General features: G+C 40.8%; 1 protein-coding gene across 3 annotated transcripts in view; it reads right to left on the reverse strand.

Moving 5' to 3' along the window:
- Positions 1 to 20,998, reverse strand: part of usp34 (ubiquitin specific peptidase 34) — a 98,259-nt gene that overhangs the window by 76,320 nt on the left and 941 nt on the right. For 2 of the 3 annotated variants that reach the window (XM_034189180.1, XM_034189181.1), the window contains exons 2-16: positions 17,233 to 17,323; positions 16,585 to 17,146; positions 16,421 to 16,471; positions 13,267 to 13,416; positions 11,585 to 11,652; positions 8,801 to 8,993; positions 8,573 to 8,634; positions 8,313 to 8,394; positions 8,064 to 8,156; positions 7,805 to 7,930; positions 6,754 to 6,883; positions 5,188 to 5,318; positions 815 to 1,584; positions 484 to 698; positions 185 to 303 (exon numbers count right to left, since the gene is read on the reverse strand). In XM_034189180.1, coding sequence (XP_034045071.1) covers positions 185 to 303; positions 484 to 698; positions 815 to 1,584; positions 5,188 to 5,318; positions 6,754 to 6,883; positions 7,805 to 7,930; positions 8,064 to 8,156; positions 8,313 to 8,394; positions 8,573 to 8,634; positions 8,801 to 8,993; positions 11,585 to 11,652; positions 13,267 to 13,416; positions 16,421 to 16,471; positions 16,585 to 17,146; positions 17,233 to 17,323 — 2,843 coding nt within the window. Of the gene's footprint in view, positions 1 to 184; positions 304 to 483; positions 699 to 814; positions 1,585 to 5,187; positions 5,319 to 6,753; positions 6,887 to 7,804; positions 7,931 to 7,976; positions 7,988 to 8,063; positions 8,157 to 8,312; positions 8,395 to 8,572; positions 8,635 to 8,800; positions 8,994 to 11,584; positions 11,653 to 13,266; positions 13,417 to 16,420; positions 16,472 to 16,584; positions 17,147 to 17,232; positions 17,324 to 20,998 lie in introns of those variants that run through there. The other variant, XM_034189182.1, reaches the window with a different exon arrangement.

Consider the following 20,998-nt stretch of genomic DNA (forward strand, 5'->3'; position numbering starts at 1 on the left):
GCCAACACTTTGTGTTTGAGTCACAAAACATTTCTCGTACATTAAAGTCTGAAATATGACTTGTTTAACTTGAACACTACTGCACACGTTGCACTGCTTTACAAGTGCACATGCATTTGTCTCATGGTTTAGCATCTTTAGCGTCACTACAAAAACTGTTCTGGATATTGTTTTGACATTTTACCGCGTCCTCATCTTGCACAAGATCCCACAGCAGAGTGTTGCCCTTCTTGCAAACATTGTCCAGGTTGATGTCGGTGACAGCGTGGCTGCTGGAGTACTGGTGCTTATGGACAGCTGGTCCTGCAGAGGTCCAGAGTTTGCACAAATATCAGCACCTCAGATTATTTATTTACTCTTTGCTAAATAATGCCACACTGTGTCCTCCTGTTTAAATAAAATTTACTCAAACAAAAGACTATGTTGCCTTTCAATGCTTCAAAATGGTCACATTCATGTTCCAGGGTGCCCGGCGCGCCTCACCCTGCACGAGGTGCTCGTGGTAAATGGAAGCAAGGTTGGGGAGGTGCTGCTGGAGGTGTGAGCTGAGCTCAGCGTGGGAATTGATCTGAACCAGCTCTTCGTCACAGCCTGACTCCTCGCCGTCAAAGTCAGCCATGTTTTTCTCTGACTTGGCGCTGACCTGAGAGCTGCTGCAGCTGACGTCATCGGCACTCAGCATGTCCTCCACCATGGGTCTGAGGAAGAATTTTTTTATTGTTGTTGTTATTCAAAGAAAATGGAAGTAAATCCATCACAATGTCAGGGAGAAAAATGAAGAGGGTAAATATCATGCAGTGACCCGGTACTTTACCCTTCATGATTATGGTGGTGGTGATGGTGGTGATGGTGATGGTGGTGGTGGTGATGATGGTGCTGGGAGCCAATAAATCGTCGACAGTTGAAAAGATCTGAGCCCATAGCCTCTCCCAGGAAGTCCGCAGGCTGAGGCAAGCAAGGAGGCTCCTGTGGCGCCTGGACCATTTGGGAGGGGCCGAGGTCCGGCGGCTGGTGTTGGGCCTCTCGCTCAGACCCGTCGGGCCGAGAAGATGAAGATGCAGCGCACGTGTCCAAAATCCTCATACGGCCTTCCAGTGGCGTCGATACAGCTGTAACCATGACTGAACCCGTCTCCGGGTTGAAAGGGAGAACCTTGGCTTTGGCTCCAACCCCCGAGTCACTCGGTCTACCTCCCTGGCTTGATCCCTCTCCGAGGGCCTCTCCCGCCTTCCTCTTCCTGGAATCTGTCTGCTCCCGGGGCTCTTTCTGCTGGCCGCCCTCAGCAGCAGACCGGTTCCCATCATCATCGTCCTCCTCGTCATCGTCCTCCTCCTCCTCCTCATCGTCCTCTTCATCCTCCTCCTCTTCCTCTTCTTCTTCCTCCTCCTCCTCCTCCTTTAAAGCCTCGCTGTCCGCCATATCATCAGAGTGCAGTTCGCTCCCCGGGCTCCCGGCGGACTGGCTGGCTCGGCTGGAGGCAGCTTCGTTGCTGGAAGCCTCACTGTGGCCACTGCTGCTGCCCGGCCCGCTGCTGCCTTCCTCCACGCTGTTGGCTGTCTCATCTGAGCTGCCCTGCATCGACTCCTGAGGACCAACAGAAACACCAGTGACCAAAGGCTGGAGCACAATTCATCAAGGAAGGTGCACCTGACAAACTGGGTTGGACTTTGCACATACTTTATTTTACAATCTTCAAAATGTCTACAAATAACACTAAATTAATAATAAATTACTATTACTAATTCACCCTAACAGGGTGAGTAATACTGCAGCTCAGCTGATTTTCCAAAGTTGCTGTCACCTGGTGGCATTCAGAGCAACTAAGTTTCTCCTCCTAAACCATTTGGCAAAAGTCAGGAAAAGTCATTTTTTCCAGAGTCCCCCCTCACATGTCCGCGTGACTCCAGGAAGCTGACCTCTTTTTCATATCTTGGATTATTTTTTCTGTGCATGGCATTAAAACTTGATGCTGCTATGCAAACACAACGGCCAGCTCTGACTCCAGCGGCACAGTGTCTCCTTCTGGGACATTCTGTCGGAGAGCCCGTGCACAACTTCCAACGGTCCAACGCATGTCTGCATAACTCCAGGAAGGATTACTCTTTTTGATATCTCAGATTCATTTTTTTCTGGGTATGGCTTAAAACTACAGTAGTGTTCAGAATAATAGTAGTGCTATGTGACTAAAAAGAGTAATCCAGGTTTTGAGTATATTTCTTATTGTTACATGGGAAACAAGGTACCAGTAGATTCAGTAGATTCTCACAAATCCAACAAGACCAAGCATTCATGATATGCACACTCTTAAGGCTATGAAATTGGGCTATTAGTAAAAAAAAGTAGATAAGGGGGTGTTCACAATAATAGTAGCATCTGCTGTTGACGCTACAAACTCAAAACTATTATGTTCAAACTGCTTTTTTTTAGCAATCCTGTGAATCACTAAACTACAACCCCTGGCAACCCCTGGTTTAATTTTGTAGAAAAAAAGCAGATCACAGACATGACACAAAACAAAAGTCATTTCAAATGGCAACTTTCTGGCTTTAAGAAACACTATAAGAAATCAAGAAAAAAAAGATTGTGGCAGTCAGTAACAGTTACTTTTTTAGACCAAGCAGAGGAAAGAAATATGGAATCACTCAATTCTGAGGAATAAATTATGGAATCACCCTGTAAATTTTCATCCCCAAAACTAACACCTGCAACAAATCAGATCTGCTCCTTAGTCTGCATCTAAAAAGGAGTGATCACACCTTGGAGAGCTGTTGCACCAAGTGGACTGACATGAATCATGGCTTCGACACGAGAGATGTCAATTGAAACAAAGGAGAGGATTATCAAACTCTTAAAAGAGGGTAAATCATCAAGCAATGTTGCAAAAGATGTTGGTTGTTCAGTCAGCTGTGTCTAAACTCTGGACCAAATACAAACAACATGGGAAGGTTGTTAAAGGTAAACATACTGGTAGACCAAGGAAGACATCAAAGCGTCAAGACAGAAAACTTAAAGCAATATGTCTCAAAAATCGAAAAATGTACAACAAAACAAATGAGGAACGAATGGGAGGAAACTGGAGTGAACGTCTGTGACCGAACTGTAAGAAACCGCCTAAAGGAAATGGGATTTACATACAGAAAAGCTAAACGAAAGCCATCATTAACACCTAAACAGAAAAAAACAAGGTTACAATGGGCTAAGGAAAAGCAATCGTGGACTGTGGATGACTGGATGAAAGTCATATTCAGTGATGAATCTCGAATCTGCATTGGGCAAGGTGATGATGCTGGAACTTTTGTTTGGTGCCGTTCCAATGGGATTTATAAAGATGACTGCCTGAAGAGAACATGTAAATTTCCACAGTCATTGATGATATGGGGCTGCATGTCAGGTAAAGGCACTGGGGAGATGGCTGTCATTACATCATCAATAAATGCACAAGTTTACGTTGATATTTTGGACAATTGAAAGGATGTTTGGGGATGATGAAATCATTTTTCAAGATGATAATGCATCTTGCCATAGAGCAAAAACTGTGAAAACATTCCTTGCAAAAAGACACATAGGGTCAATGTCATGGCATAGGGTCAATATCAACGAGCAGATGTGATTTGATGCAGGTGTTAGTTTTGGGGATGAAAATTTACAGGGTGATTCCATAATTTTTTCTTCAGAATTGAGTGATTCCATATTTTTTTCCTCTGCTTGGTCTAAAAAAGTAACAGTTACTGACTGCCACAATCTTTTTTCTTGATTTCTTATAGTGTTTCTTAAAGCCAGAAAGTTGCCATTTGAAATGACTTTAGTTTTGTGTCATGTCTGTGATCTGCTTTTTTTCTACAAAATTAAACAACTGAATGAACATCCTCCGAGGCCGGAGATTCCAGAATTTTCGCCAGGGGTTGTAGTATTTAGTTGTATAACCACAGTTTTTCATGATTTCTTCACATCTGCGAGGCATTAATTTTGTTGGTTTGGAACCAAGATTTTGCTGGTTTACTAGTGTGCTTGGGGTCATTGTCTTGTTGAAACACCCATTTCAAGGGCATGTCATCTTCAGCATAAGGCAACATGACCTCTTCAAGTATTTTGACATATCCAAACTGATCCATGATACCTGGTATGCGATATATAGGCTCAACACCATAGTAGGAGAAACATGCCCATATCATGATGCTTGCACCACCATGCTTCACTGTCTTCACTGTGAACTGTTGCTTGAATTCAGAGTTTGGGGGTCGTCTCACAAACTGTCTGCGGCCCTTGGACCCAAAAAGAACAATTTTACTCTCATCAGTCCACAAAATATTCCTCCATTTCTCCTTAGGCCAGTTGATGTGTTCTTTGGCAAATTGTAACCTCTTCTGCACATGTCTTTTATTTAACAGAGGAACTTTGCGGAGGATTCTTGCAAATAAATTAGCTTCACACAGGCATCTTCTAACTGTCACAGCACTTACAGGTAACTCCAGACTGTCTTTGATCATCCTGGAGCTGATCAATGGGTGAGCCTTTGCCATTGTGGTTATTCTTCTATCCATTTTGATGGTTGTTTTCCGTTTTCGTCTACGCGTCTCTGTTTTCTTTGTCCATTTTAAAGCATTGGAGATCATTGTAGATGAACAGCCTATAATTTTTTGCACCTGCGTATAAGTTTTCCCCTCTCCAATCAACTTTTTAATCAAACTACGCTGTTCTTCTGAACAATGTCTTGAACGTCCCCTTTTCCTCAGGCTTTCAAACAGAAAAGCATGTTCAACAGGTGCTGGCTTCATCCTTAAATAGGGGACACCTGATTCACACCTGTTTGTTCCACAAAAGTGATGAACTCACTGACTGAATGCCACACTATTATTGTGAACACCCCCTTTTCTACTTTTTTTTTTTTTTTACTAACAGCCCAATTTCATAGCCTTAAGAGTGTGCATATCATGAATGCTTGGTCTTGTTGGATTTGTGAGAATCTACTGAATCTACTGGTACCTTGTTTCCCATGTAACAATAAGAAAAATACTCAAAACCTGGAGTAATCTTTTTAGTCACATAGCACTATTATTATTATTACAACACAAAAGTTACAAACTTTTTCCAAAGAACTTGGCCCTTTGAGGGTCCAAACACAATACTCCAAACCCTGTGAAACATATTTTCATTCTATCACAGTCCAACAAGCCGATCCATTTGTACCTCTGTGTCAGAGAGCCTCTGCTGGCTCCTCTTACTGCCCGTCATTAGCCGGTCGTCCATCTCCATGTCGCTGCCCGCGCTGTGCTGAGTATCACTGTTGTCGCTGCTGTCAGGACTGGCGGCAGGTGAACCTAAAACCAAACAAGGGGACAACGCAGAATCACAGCAAGGTTCCCTGAGAGGACTAAGTCCACTGTCCTACACAAGACATCATATTGCAGCAATGACGGATAAGCAAAGAAAAAGTGCTGATGAAACCGTGCGTGTTGCTGTGTCAGTGGAGAATATGTGCTCTGAAAGGTCAACATTTGATTATACGGTCAATCTATGAAGCTAATCTTCACTTGGTCTCTCAATTGACAGTAAATGTAAAGTTAAAGTCAAAGTTATGCTGCTGGTCTGCAAAGCTGAAAAAATAAAAATCAATCAGTCCAGTCAGCCAGCGAAGCTAAAATCAGTCCAGTCAGCCAGCGAAGCTAAAGTCAGTCCAGTCAGCCAGCGAAGCTAAAATCAGTCCAGTCAGCCAGCGAAGCTAAAATCAGTCCAGTCAGCCAGCGAAGCTAAAGTTTTCACACACACAGGTGCTCAGTCAGGTATAGAGTTGGGTATCAAGAACCAGTTCTTTTCGGTATCGTTAAGAAATGATTTGATCCACCGACATCAATAGCCTTTTTGCTTAACGATTCCCTTATCGGTCGTTCAGAGTGGCTGTTCTTTTGAGGGTGTTTGGCGGGAAAATGATTATGTCTCTACATTGATTATAGACCCTGCAGCGGGTCTGTAATCAACCGCTTCTGCAGCGTGACTCCGCTTTGAAGCTTGAACCAATGAAGCAGTGCTTCAATCCACTGCTTCATTGGTTCTATGATTCGCTGCTCTTCAGAAGCAGTAAGTTCGCTTCTTAACTCCTCTCAAAGACATTAAAATGTGTCAATTGTGAGTCACTTTTGTGCAGATTAAAGTCACTAACTGGGACTCGTCTTGTTGCAGTCAAAACACGAGAATCGTCTTGCGTTCCGTTGGCACAGCTCCAAACACTGCACGGCTCTCTGCCGAGACAGAGTCCACTCGGAATTAATAACTTAAAAACAACTTGCCGTTTTAAATAAAATGACACCTCTTTCCAAACGTAATACAGACAAACTACAATCGACTAAAACGTTTTTCCTCCCAAAATAAGACATCCTGCATTCTTTACATGGATGCTGACGTGCAGCACAGCTGAGTTCAGCTTGGAGGTACGGAGAGACATTCATGCCAAAATGTTTGAAAGGAAATGCCTTTGACAAAAACTACATACTTTGTTTATTTCTATTTATCTGCAGAGATCAAAGATCCAGTGATCAATTTCATATTTATTTACTTTAAGACTCAATAAAATGTTGCTGACATAGAAAACCTGTAAAACCTACTTTTAGTACACAGAAAATTCAAAAGCTGTATCCATATGGGAATCAATAAGGAATCGGATCGATAAGCAGAATCAATAATGGTATCGATAGATAAAATCTTATCACTACCCATCCCTAGTCAGATGGGAGTGTGTGTGTATAGAAGCACACTGACCTTTCTTGTTGCCCATGGGCATGTTGGTGTTGAGCAGAGAGGCAAAGGAGCTCTGCTTGGAAAGCTGCGCCTTCGCCGCTAATGCGTTGTTCCACAGAGCTTTAATCAGCATGGACGCCAAGTACAATGTCTGTACAGGGAGCGGGAAAAAAGAATAACACCCAGTGCAATTAGCAGAGAAATAATAATGTCAGTTTACAGCATTTGAGTCATACGAAATCATCTTTTTGAAGAGGATGTAGTTTGTATCGTTACATGAATAAAGAATACGCATTTTTATCCAAACCAAGCAGGTTACATCTTTCTGTTTTCAGTATTGTAACAATAACTTTCTTATTTCACACAGAAAATACTGAATATATTGACTGTTATTAGAGAAAGTATTAAATTATGAGGATGACCTGGTTGTGGCTACAACAGTAATCTATTACTTTAACAGCACGAGCCTTTACTGATTAATAAAAGAAGAAGAAAAGGTTAAGGGCTGGCGTTACTGTTTGATCACAAATGTAATCTGGATGTGGTGATTGATCCCTTGATAGTTATAACAATAAAAAAAAAATAATAATAAAAAAATGGAGTCTTTCACAAGTTCACAAGACCAAAACTAGAATGTAAAGAAACTTTAGCAGTTTCTAATTCAGACCAGATCCTACGACTTGAACAAATGTAAAAACAGACCAATTATTAAAATGTGTGATGTTACTGCTGAGGTACATTGAGTGCAGAGCAACACGTGCTGCATTCTTACAAAGCTTCAACTGCAACTTTGACAGTAATTTATCAAAATGCACGGCAACAAGAACACTGCCACAAAATCAAAACAATGAATTTAAAATAACTCAGTGAAGCGTTATCTGGTGAGACATTTTGAACCTTTGCAAAGGTTTGTTCTCGAATGAGTTCCATTCTGGTGTTTCACAGCAGTTAACTGTTAATGTGGACCAACAAACCACTCAGCAGATCCTCAGTGCTGTGAGGACATGCAGCCATTTTGTTTGTTTGTTTGTTTGTTTTGAAATGAGACAGTATGTGGTTTGTGTGTGTGCACCTGCTCAGTGTGGCCACTAGGGTGCAGGCCCGACACCAGGTTAAGGACATGGCGGAGAGGCACTGGATCCAAGTTTTTGATGAGTGAAGGGAAAAGGTCGTGGATATAGCGACTGCAGTGTTTCAGCTGAAATATACAACAGAGAGCAGAAAACAAGAATTCTTCATTATACAGAGACACAAACTGTCAGAATAAAAACACACAGCTGATGCAGAAATATGAATCCTAAAAAAGAAAATTAAATCTGTCTGATATTCACCTGAGCTGCAGCCCAAATACAGTCAACGTGCTGCGTGCTGAGTCGACCCTCCGCAGCCAAGAAGTTCAGGATGACTTGGCACTGTTTAATAATCTAACACACACACACACACACACACACACACACAGCATTACAGCCTGCAATCAGGATAACTGATGAAAATGCCACGACTCTTCAGCAATTAACTGATCTGAGGCCAGTAATAAAGTTAAGAGTTTAAATTCAAATTTCTGAAGGCTGCATCCTCACCTCAATGTGCAAATTTGGTCCGAATATATGTTCCACCACATTGTTGTGGATCAACCAATCAGCTAGTTCCTTTGCTATCGACCTGGAAGAATGGAACACAATGTGTGGTCAAAGCCGAGGCTGGATTCACTGCCACAGGCGCTTCAATTAAAAATCAACTAACGGGGCGCATTTGAAATATTTTGAGGAAATTCATTATTTCTTGAAGTTGTTCGGTCTGACTGTGAGGCCGGTTGAACAAACCCTGGGAGCCAACTCACGTTTCTGTGTCGGACACCAGGGACTCGTTGTTGCAGACGTCATTGAAGGTGTGGAGCTGGTTCTGAGGAAACATAAAGAGGCGGTGAACGCAGAAAGAATAAACGCTCTGCTGAATGAACGCGTGGATTCCGTGCAGTCAGAGACAAGCTGCTAAAAGCTGTTTCCAATAAGAGAATTCTGTGTATGAGGTTTGGATTGAGCAGATTTCATGTCAGTGGAAGGCTCACCGTGATCTGACTGAGTCCGGCCAGCCTCATGGTGAGCGTCGGGGACATGAAGTATTTGAAGGCGAGATCCAGGCTCTCCTTGTCGAAGCACAGCGCGCTGTCCAGCGGCTCCTTCACCGTGCTCCACATCAGGTCGGCCATGTTCCTCGCCGCGCTCTGTCGTAGCTCCTGGTCTGACAGCTTACACAGGTACCTGTGTACAGCCATTAAAGAATGTCGCCGTTAAAGATGGCCTTCAAAAAAAAAAAAAAAAATTTAATAATCTGGATTGTTCAAACAGTTATTTGTCACAGAATGCAATTTTAATTACTTTTGATAGAATGAAATTATTAATGAATTCATAGCTCCAGTTTCTTCTAACGAATCATATCTTCCACCTGGATTTATCAGAGATGCACTGGTGTGTTTACAGGACTGTGCAAAAAAAAAAAAAAAAAAAAAAAAAAAAAAAAAAAAAACATCTAATTTAAAAAAAAAAAAAAAGAAGAAAAAAGCTGGATTTGAAGAAAAAGCCTCTCAGTATTTATTGAAATCACAACAGACATTCAATAATGTAAATATAACAACAACAGAAAAAGACCATCATCTGCATTTTTCACTCATGGTTATTGTTGCCGCTGTTTAATGGAGTTTTTTATAACATTTTTAATTTATAGAACAAACAAAAAAGTCAGCAAATTGGTGCTGCACTCTAAAAATTGTATATGTCAAAGTAGAGTCTGCGACTGGGTAGAACTGGGTAGACTCTACCAGTAGTGACTGTGATCACAGTCTCTACTGGTAGAGTCTCTGATCAGAGAATCTACTAGTAGAGTTTCCGTTGATTACAAGTTCTTATCACTTCAGCATGGTGTTGCTCTAAAGTGAAGTTGATATTTTGATATTTTTCTAATTTCCACAGTAAGGTATTGCTGTCATTTTATGTCTAGATATCATCTTGTCATGATAATGAATGGCTTGGTAGAATCAGAGATTCAATCAGCAGATTCTCCAATTGGAGACTAGTACAGTTTACGAACAAATTGCAGACTCTACTTTGACGTATATATTCTTAATAATAAAAGCCAGATGTGATTCACATTTGAGAGATATGTGGATACAGACGCAAGCTAACCAATCCAGATCATTACGAAAATGTAATCAACAAGCCCCTAATCAAAAGAGGTGTGTGTGTGTGTGTGTGTGTGTGTGTGTGTGTGTGTGTGTGTGTGTGTGTGTGTGTGTGTGTGTGTGTGTGTGTGTGTGTGTGTGTGTGTGTGTGTGTGTGTGTGTGTGTGTGTGTGTGTGTGTGTGGTGGGGAGGTTCCCCCAGTCTAAAAAGAAGTGAAAGTGGAAAACAAAACCTTGAAAGCTGACATTTAGAAAAAAAAAAATAAGATTGCAAAATGTCAGAAATTTAAAAACCTTTCAAAATTAAAATGTATATTTTTTTATGGCTATTTTATTTTTCAGAGATTTTTTGTTCCAATACTGTTTTTCAATAAACACAAACTTTTTTCCAGTACATGCCTTTTCTTTTACCAGATGAGGTTTTTTTTCCCGTCAGTGCAAAATTCTATTTTTAGTATCAAAGTTAGCCGTCACTGATCAGACTTCACATGTGCACAACAAACCAGAAGACACATTTAATTAGTTACAGATAAACCCCTGGAACGCTCAGTTATGACAATAACTGACAGGTGCAGTCCGAAAGCTGATGTTCAAAATATCAACTGCAAACTGCAGAGTTTTAAAACAATGATGAAGACTGAACAGTAACTCGATTATTTTGTTCTATTACTGTACATTTCTGCTGATGGAAAAGCAGCAGAGCATCAGCCTGCATGTGTCACATGACCAGATCTGCCATCTCCTCCAGGTTCATGTGAGGCGAAGTTGTCTGGAGGCCTGGCAACTGTTGCTGTGGCAACAGAAGCTCTTCCTAGCAACAAAATGTGAAGCACTGTGGTATTTAGGAGAGAGAAGACAAATGAGTAAGGTGCAGTAACTGACGAGAAAGAGCAGAGATGGAACGGACTGCACCCAGCGCGCTCGCTTAAAACTCCAGACTGCACCCAGCGCGCTCGCTTAAAACTCCGGACTGCACCCAGCGCGCTCGCTTAAAACGCCGGACTGCACCCAGCGCGCTCGCTTAAAACTCCAGACTGCACCCAGCGCGCTCGCTTAAAACTCCAGACTGCACCCAGCGCGCTCGCTTAAAACGCCGGACTGCACCCAGCGCGCTCGCTTAAAACACCAGCACACATTAGACACCCCCCAAATAAACACCCCACAGGTTTTTGGTCACAAAATGATGCTAAATCCAGATAATGACAAACTGCAAATTAACACCTGAAATGCAGCTTAATTTCTCAATCGTGTCTCCTTTGTTTAAGAAATGGTTTTCATAACAATTATTTATATATATATATATATATATATATATATATATATATATATATATATATATATATGCATTTATTTATTTCAGTTCAATTTATATTGGCAAGTTTATCTTTGAGACAACACAAGACAATTTAACTAATTACCCAATTAAGTTTTTAAGAACTTTCAAATCATTTTATTTCATTTTTATCCACTATGTTAAGTTAACCACCATCTGAAGACATGTCAATCAGAGCTGTGATATTTTCATCTCAATGTTCCAGAATAAACTTACATTCTTTCATCAGCTAATAAGACACGACTCCATATAACGGCTCATCAACCAGCCGCTGCTGAGGTTTAACTGAGTTAAAGTTAGTCGCCCTGTAAACCCGGTGACGTGTGTGTGGAATGAACTCACCGTATGACGTACGTGCGGAACGGTATTATGTGCTGCATGACAGCAGGAATGTGCAACCATATTCTAATCTGTGGACACAGGCAGAAACGAGGCAAATCAGTAAACCACAACCACGTGAAAACATTTATTTAAAAGACACAAGTTTCAAGAGCAAGTCAAGAACATAAGTGCTGCCTTCAACTTCAGCATAACTCCAACAAACAAGTGGAACTGTACAAAAAAATGTTATTCCCAGACCAGGGTTTGATTCCAGGTGTGTACTGTGTCCTGGGACAAAACACTTCACATGCATCACCTCAGGCCACCCAGCTGTCAATGGGCGCTAATCCGGCATGATAGACCCTCATCCACATCACACGTAACAACAGGAAAAAAAAACAAACATCTGTTCAGAGCTAAACCTGTGCATATTTACCACACTAAATAGAATTCATTGTTTTAAAATGTCTATACACCTACTTTTAAAACATTACAGTTAGCCTTACCTTAGCCTAACTGTCCTCATTGTTGCTGCTGTGGCTTTCTCAAAAAATGCCAATATTTGGAGTGTTGAGCAGTATGAAGGTTAGGTTATTTCCTCTCTTTATTTAAGTGCATGGTCTTTCAGTTTGAGAGCATGCTTTATGAATTTCACTAACTGTTTAAGACCCAGCCCATCCTTCTCATTCAGATCTTGTTTTACAGTGGTTTGTGACCAACTTAATGGTGCATTAAGTCTGGTTCACATGACAGGATTTTAAAATTATCTGTAGGTTTCCAAAACCTGAGAGACCACACATGTGAAGATAAAAAAAATCATGGATCTAACAGGTTCGGCCGTACAGTGTGTGGTGTGCAGCCACACGGTAAGGACAACAACACCACACACAAACAGATTTCACACACAACATTTACAGTTCACACAGGAAATCTCGCAAAATCTCTCGAGATTAAACGTGACTTCAAAGTAAACAAACGGAGGTACTTTGTGGACTATTTACAACAGAGGGAAAAAACGATACAAAAAGAAAAAGGCGTTCTTTAAAGGAGTGGAGACAGCGCGACCACCTGGTAAGTCAGAACAGCTGTTTTGATTTTATTTTCCGCTCCGTACGTCCATCACCTCGCTTTCTGATTGGCTGCACGTCACATTCAGCAGGCTGCTCGTTTGTGGTCGGAGGACACAACACACGTTGCGATATCGGGCCCAAAAAAATCAAACATGTTTAATATCCCCGATTTGCGATCGGAGCACTCCTGACGCCCATCCGAGCAGATCAGAGTGCTCTTAACACACCACACACGGGAGGAATATCTGATAAGATTATCTTTATCGTCATCACGATTGTCGGGGCATCCTTAAGATTGTCGGAAGGGGAAGATCGGGTCCGATATCAGCCTAATTATCCTGCCGTGTGAACCCAGCCTTAGTGCCACCTCCTGCTTTGGAGTGCGACTCTCAGAACCCCTATCAGCTCAGTATCACGAGTGTAGGTGGTGCCATCTTGTGGCTATAGAAGATAATGCAGTATTTTTTCACAAGTTGCTGATAAATATAAGTCACACAACCAGTCACACATATATACACACACACATATTCTGGAAAAATACAGTTCCCATGGAATTAATGTTGTGGAAACCTTGCGATGAACAGAACCATTAGAACTTCAGAATTAACATTCGTAGCTAGCTGTGAGACTCACATTGGAGACAATGGTGATGAAGGCGTGAGCAATTGGGAAGGGGAGTGTCTCCGGGGAGCCAAACTCAAAGCATTCCTTCATCAGTGAGAGGCCGTTCTTCCCACAGAACAGACAAACATAACGCAGCAAATGCAGTGGCACCTCCACATCCTAGCCAACAGGGGGCAACAACATTAAACTTTACAGCAATAAAACCAGTCCAACAAATCAAAGCAGATGAATCAAGGGCATAAAGTAGAAAACCAGGGTTTATACATTTGCCAAAAGGAAAATTTTTTTTTTTTAATCAATTTCCTGGCTCCATCACTTTACATTATCAAAACCCAAAAGTAATGGTGAATCTGTGCCCATAAATCTATGGTACAACTTAAAAAATAAAAATAAACACTTTGTTATTTACGTGTCTTTTGTGTAAATCTACTATTTCTCCCTGTGACGCTAGAAATTTAGTCCTACAATGTCCAAAAACGAAGTTCAACCCAGTCCAGGGGTGAAAGGAAATTCAGCAACATGAACCCTGGCCTCAGATGACATTCATATTTTTTACCTGCAGACAGGCTTCAAGTTTCTGAACCGATAATCTCTCGGGTTTAGAGATAGTACAAAGATCCCCATTAAAGCGGCAAAGAGTAGTCAATTATTAATCAGCAATTATTTTGGTAATCAGATAATCATTTTAAGTCCTTTTTATGTGAAAATTCTGATTTCAGCTGCTTAAATGTGAATATTTTCTGGTTTCTTCAGGCCTATGTCAGTAAACTGAATATCTTTGGACTGTGGACAAAACGACATTTGAGGACGTCACTTTGGGCTTCGACAAACACTGATAGCAATGAAAAGGAATGAATTCATCTGGACTAACTTTCAATTAAATTCAGTGCAACAACTAATGCAGTTGTTTTAAGTTAATTAATTTACAGGTCTAGTGGAACATGAACTGCTCAAAAAATATATCCATGTAAGATGAGACCGAACAGTACTACTATATTTACTTTGTGTAATAGTTGTGTTATCATTTGTGGAGAAAGTCATCACATAACATCTGGCTTCTATGCAGCTAGCAATGTTCCTGAATAATTAAAGGAGTCACAGCTTTGAAGGTTTTACATGTAAAATAAATAAATAAATAAGTCACTACTATAATTTTGTTTCATAGCACTCAAAGGATTCAAAATCTTACAGTGGCTTGCATAAGTAATCAGCCCCTTGATATTTCACACATTTTAATTTGTTTATGGCATTTCAAATACCAAAAGTAAATCAGTCTTCTTGATATAAAAAAAATCTAAAATTATCTTCCTTAGACTCAAACTAAAAGTAAATCTCTACAAGTTTATATAAATTAATTGAAAATATAGAAGCCAAGATGATGGGTTGCATAAGTAATCAGCCCCTTTGGTATAATTCCTGTAAATGATCAGTTTAATTGCCAGTTTTCTTCAGACAAGTCAGGGGATGGATACATGAACATTTCCAAGTCACTGAATATGTCTTGAACTTTATTTACATCAAATATGAAGAAATACAAATAGTATGACACTCTGTGGTCAATCTGTGTGGAGTAGACAGTTCTCAAAAACTGAAGAGTGAGGAAAGCCACCAAGACACCCAGACAACCTAGAAGAAGTTACAGGCTTCTGTGGCTGTGATTGGAGAAATTGTGCACAGTGCAAATTTTACATTTTGTATCTCCAGTTATACAGCTTCATGATGAAGTGGCACAGAGGAGGGTTTTATTAAAAAGAAGACCTAAAACTTCAGCTACAATTTGCCAGAAGGTACATCTGAGATGCAAGCCTAGATTTGATGTTTTGGTGAAAGAAAACCCTCCTCTGTCTCACTTCATCATGAAGTTTTATAACTGTGGATACAAAATGCAAAACTTGCACTGTGCACAATTTCTTCAATCACAGCAACAGAAGCCTGTAACTTTGTCTAGGTTGCCTGGGTGTCTTGGTGGCTTTCCTCACTCTTCAGTTTTTGAGAACTGTCTACTCCACACAGATTGACCACAGAGTGCCATACTGTTTGTATTTCTTCATAATTGATGTAAATAAAGTTCAAGACATATTCGGTGACTTTGAAATGTTCATGTATCCATCCCCTGACTTGTCTGAAAAAAACTGGCAATTAAACTGATTATTTACAGGTATTATACCAAAGGGACTGATTATTTATGCAACCCATCATCTTGGCTTTTATATTTTTAATTAATTTACATAAACTTGTAGAGATTTATTTTTGAAATTTTTATATTGAGAAGCCTAATTTACTTTTTGTATCTGAAATGCCATAAACAAATTAAAATGCATGAAATACCATGGGGAATACTGAATACTTTTGCAAGCCACTGTACATTGCAAATGTAATAAAAATGTAGCTTATCTAGAAAGTTTTGGAATCATGAACACGTGGGTAACATGTACCGTTCAGTCAAAGGCCACTGCTGAGAAACGTGTGCTACTGTTAGCTTGTGGGAGCTGAAAAACGACAGCACGCCTTTAATTATGACTGAAAGTGCCCAAATATTAAAAAGGAAAATTAAACCTGACAGACAGCAATGGATACAGATAACAAATGTGGGCCATCAGAGATGCCACTGGAAGAAACTACAGATAAAATCTGGACGTATTACACAAATGTTTTGCTGGATACCTGCTGGACAGAGTACGACCGTTTTCACACGTCTGCACTTTTTTTTAACCTGATTTGAAGAAATAAGCCAGTGTGGAGATTTAGGTTTTGATCACTGCTTCACTAAAAGCATTTCTCTAGGTGTAAGTAAGAACTTCTGAGTTCCCACTTTGCTGAACTCATCATGACCTGTGGACCTCGATCTTGTGCTTCCTGCTGCATGTCCTCTGTGATATCTGACATGACCCCCCGCCGCCCCAAATACACACTTTACCAGCAATAACATCAGCTGTTATTCTGTGATATACCACAAAAACAAAGATCTTTATAACAACTAGAATCCAACATAAAGTAAACTGTGTGGGGATTTTTTTTTTTAAATGGGTTTCACCTTTAACTTTGCACTTGACACGAGCTTTGTGTGAGATGATTAGCATCACGCTAACAAACTCACAGCAGCAGCAGAAAAGGTTTGGAGACTTGGAAAAAAGTGTCAAATTAAAGGAGGCGGACTGCTTACGTTCATATCACAGAAGGAGCCGAGGATGTTGCTCTCATGACCAGATATGTCCTAGAGAAAAGAAAAAAAAAAAAGAAAAAAAATCAACAGAAACAGAGCAACGGAGTTTCAGAGGTCACACACGTCCAGGAAAACGATGGTTTTGATGAAGATCCCATTTGTACCTCGATGGTGGGGTGGGTGTTGTGTTTGTAAGCTGTGTACAGGGGGAACTGGATCTGGAAGATCTTGGCGGCACAAAGCAGCAGTTTCTCCCTCTCCTCTGTGGTCCAGGAGCCAAACAGGTCTGCACCGTCGCCATCTCTGACGTCAGCTCCAGCGTCATCTCCACCACCCCCAGACCTGCTCTCCCCAGGCCCTGGCACTTCAGTTTGGTCTTCACCTGACTGTTTGGCCTCGTCACCCTGGGTCTGGGGTTGATTCTGACTGGGGTCAGGTGCATCTGTGTCCTCTTCAGCAGAGTCCCTTTCTACATTCACAGGTTCATCCTCCCCAGGTGAGGACGGCCGTGGGAGGAGCCCAGAAGCACCCTCGCTGCCGCTGCCGCTCCAGTTGGATCCTGCCTCCTCAGCCTTTGACGCACCTTGTTGACGGGTGTGCTCCTGAGCGCTGCACAGGCGGTCTCGTAGGCAACTGATCTGGGCAATAACCAAGTTGATGAGTGCATATACCAGCTGGTTGAAGACCTCCAGGTGTTTGTACTCCTTGAAGCAACAGAGACACTGCCTGGAGACAAAGGAAGACGCCACTTTAAAAATAACAACAACAATACTAATAACGATACTAATAATGCTGCTGACGACAGCACTGACCTCTGTGTCCAGGAGCTGATGTAACCCAGAACTCGCAGAGCATGTTCCTTCTTCAGCTGGAAGCCGCCATCACTGCCGTCTGCATCAGATACTGAACAGCAACACATTAAAAACCACTTTCAGGAAAACTTTAACTCCAGTTAAGTTACAGTGGCAGAAACGTGGCCGTCAGTTTTAACTTAACAACAGATTCTTACTGTCACGAAACTAAACATGTTTCAAAGCTGCACAGAGGAAAAAAAATGTCAAAGTGTGTAGAAAGTCTGTGAGCCTGTGAGTCACTGTTAAACAGACACACGAGAAAAGCAGATTATTCACACAGAAATACAGTGAGAGAAATGTGAAAAATCCTCAACTGAAATTTGCATTTTTAGTTAAATTTGCATTGAATCTTTGTTTTGAATTATTATGGTTTGTTTGAAGATTAAAATAATTAAATGATATGCTCATCTCATCTTCAGCTGCTTATCCGGAAACAGGTCACGGGGGCAAAAGCTCCAGCAGGAGACCCAAAACTTCCCTTTCCCAGGCCACATTAACCTGGTAATTTGATGCTTATTTTGAAACAGTTAACAAGAAATGTTTTATTTTGAAGCAGGAAATGGTCTGTTTTCCTGTGTGAGTTTGATCGCTAGCTTGATAACACGAGTGTGCCAGTGAGTCTGGCAGCAGAGACTATTGTTTTCATTATACTGTACTCTTTTATTTGTAACTGCAGCATGTAATTTGGAGTAAAGTGTTCCGTTTTCAATCAGATGTGTCTGACGTCCTTGGGAAGTCTCCGCTACTGCAACAATCTTAAAAATGTCTTAGCGGGATTTTCAGTTTTAGTTTTCTTTCACGAAATATTAGAGGTCAAAGCAGATAACATGTAGATCAGTGGTCTCTAAACTATTCCAGAAAGGGCCGAGAGGGTGCGGGTTTTCTTTGCAGCCACTGACTTCAGCAGGTGATTTCACTGATTAACATCCCTTTGAACAGGTGGGATGAGTTCATCAGTGAAATCACCTGCTGAAGTCAGTGGCTGCAAAGAAAACCTGCACCCTCTTGGCCCTTTCTGGAACAGTCTGGAGACCACTGATGAACTCACATTAAACTTTCTGCTTTTTACATCACATAAGCTGATCAAATTCAAATAAAGTTAAAGACGATGCTGAATTCATGACATGCGCCTGTGCAACGGTAAAACAGACGTGCAGCTTGATGACTTTAAACATTTTTTAAAAGTTTGTCTAAAATTAACACAGTGATTTCAAAGAAACCTGTCACTCATACATAAATGAAAGAAGTGATAGTCAGTGCAAAACTGGAGCAATGACAGATATTCAGAGAAGTGCGATGTATCGTGACAAATATAATTAAAGCTGAAACATCTTTGCTTCCTTCAGAGGAGGTAAGTTCTAATTGATTATTTAGCTATTTAGATTGGCAGCGAGGTCGACACGCTCCCTGCTGTTACAGAGCACTCTGTCTCAGGCCAACACATACTACTGCAAATCTGGGGTCAAAGGTCACCTCCATGCAGAGCACATGGCTCTGCCAATCTCACAGACAGAGCCGTCACAGCCAACAGCAGCCTGCTGGGTAACGCAGCGTGGACAGCTCAGCGGTGAAACCGTGTGCTTGTCTATAGCAGTTTGTGATGAAATACAAATACAATACGTGATCTACCAGCAGAATTCTACAAGTCCAATTCTCCACAGGTTTGGACATTATGCTCCATCTTCTACAAGGGCAAGTCATCAGTACACCAACACCAATTCTTGGCCAAAGTGTGAGAACACTCCAATTCTGTGACTCAGCTTTTGGCTTGTGATTACTGATGGTACTTTCCTCATCAGCTGCATTTGGCACATTACACCTTTACTTTTTCCTTGTGCCATTTTTATTAATGGGTAGTAAATGGACTGCATTCTTTCAGCACTCCTCCACCCGAACATTCATCCATTCACAAACCGGTGTCAGAGTGCTGCCATGCAAGGCACTCAAATGCACACCAGGAACAACTTGGGGATTAAGGAGTTTGACCAAGGGCCCTCACTGATTTTCTGATCTGACGAGGATTTGAACTGAGGATTCTGTGCTCTCAAAGCCCATCAAGCTTTAGACAATCAAAATGGAAAAATTTGAAATTATTCATCTATTTTACCATTACCCTACTGTTTACAAATAATTTCGGCTCACAATTTCAAAAGCCGAGTTTCTCAAACTTTTTCAGACCAAAGACCACTTAAATAAAAAGAAGAAGCAAAAGAACAAACAAACAAAAAAACGCACGGACCACCCACCTCCGAAAATATCCAAACACAACAGGTCTGCTGACCACTAACAGCACATTACAAATTACAACCTCATATTGACAACTTCACAAACAGCTTTTTTTAACTCCGTCACTCTGTCATTTAAACACTACTGCACATTCATCTTTGGATTCTGACAGATACGGATCAGGACCCATGAGCCTATTTATTTTGACCCATGTTGGTAACTGTAAACATAATTTGCCATTATTGTTTTATGTATTAATGTAATGTTAGCACAATGAGACTGGGTCTGGGCTTGTTCAGGCAGGCACATTTAAAGTCCACCTTTTGTTTGCAGGAGATTTATAAAGCCTTGTTGCTAATCACAGGGTCTTCGTGGCCAAAACTGACACACTAATTGTCTTATAACTACAACCCCAAATCATAAAAAAGTTTGTATGATCTGTAAAATGCAAACACACCACAATGATCCTTCCATTTACTTTGATTTAATTTCACTGCAGACAGTGTGAATGAACCCAAAATATTTCATGCTTCATGTGGTCAACTTCATTCCATTTGTTAATACACATCATTTCTTGCATTTAAAGCATGCAATACCCCCCCACAAAAAAAGCTGGGACCGGAGCAATTAATTTCAAATGTAAGATTAAATCATTACTTTTGCAGCAGTTCTCTTTAGATAAGTCAATGGATGAACACATGGACATTTCCAAGTCACTGAATATGCCTTGGACTTCATTTACATTAATCATTAAGAAACACAAACAGTATGGTACTGTGTGGTAGATCTGTCATGTAAGCAGTTCTCAAAAATTGAGTGACTGGGCTGGAAGGAGACGAGGGAAGGAAACCACCAAGACACTGAGACAACTTTGAAGGAGGTTATAGGTTCCTTTGGTTGTGTTTGGAGAAACTGTACATAGAGCAACTCTTGTCAGCTACATCAGTAGTTACACAGCTTCATGAAGTGGTACAGAGGAGAATTTTCTTAAAATAACATGCCAAATTTCAGCTGCAATTTACCAAAAGGCAGATGGGAAACGTGAGCCTAGATTTGACACATCATCCCAATTTTTTTCTGACTTGGCGTTATAGATCGCTTCTACTTTCAATGCTTTTACAGTCGGTTAGATCCAGCTAAAAGGCCACAAAAATATTAGATGTCCAGTTTAAATCATCATATTTCTGGCATTTTAAAAAGCATTAGTGCTGTTGTGAACAGTTTGAAAGCAGTTTAAAATAAGACATGAAACACCAAATCCAAACATTTCACATTAAACAGCCAAAACTTTAAAAATTACACTTTTTATATTAATCCAGTGTCAAAGTACTTGTTTTTCTCTGGGTTAAATAATGGTTTAGGTGCTACTAAAGGATCAGTCTGATGGATTTAAACACACAAAAGGCTCGATTACATTAAAATACACTGAGAAGCTACAGTGAATAAAGAGTTTTAAAATCACTGTTTATTTCTGAGTAAGTTTAGCTGCAGTTAAACT

The sequence above is a fragment of the Thalassophryne amazonica genome, chromosome 15 (genome assembly GCF_902500255.1).
Source record: "Thalassophryne amazonica chromosome 15, fThaAma1.1, whole genome shotgun sequence".
NCBI lineage: Eukaryota > Metazoa > Chordata > Actinopteri > Batrachoidiformes > Batrachoididae > Thalassophryne > Thalassophryne amazonica.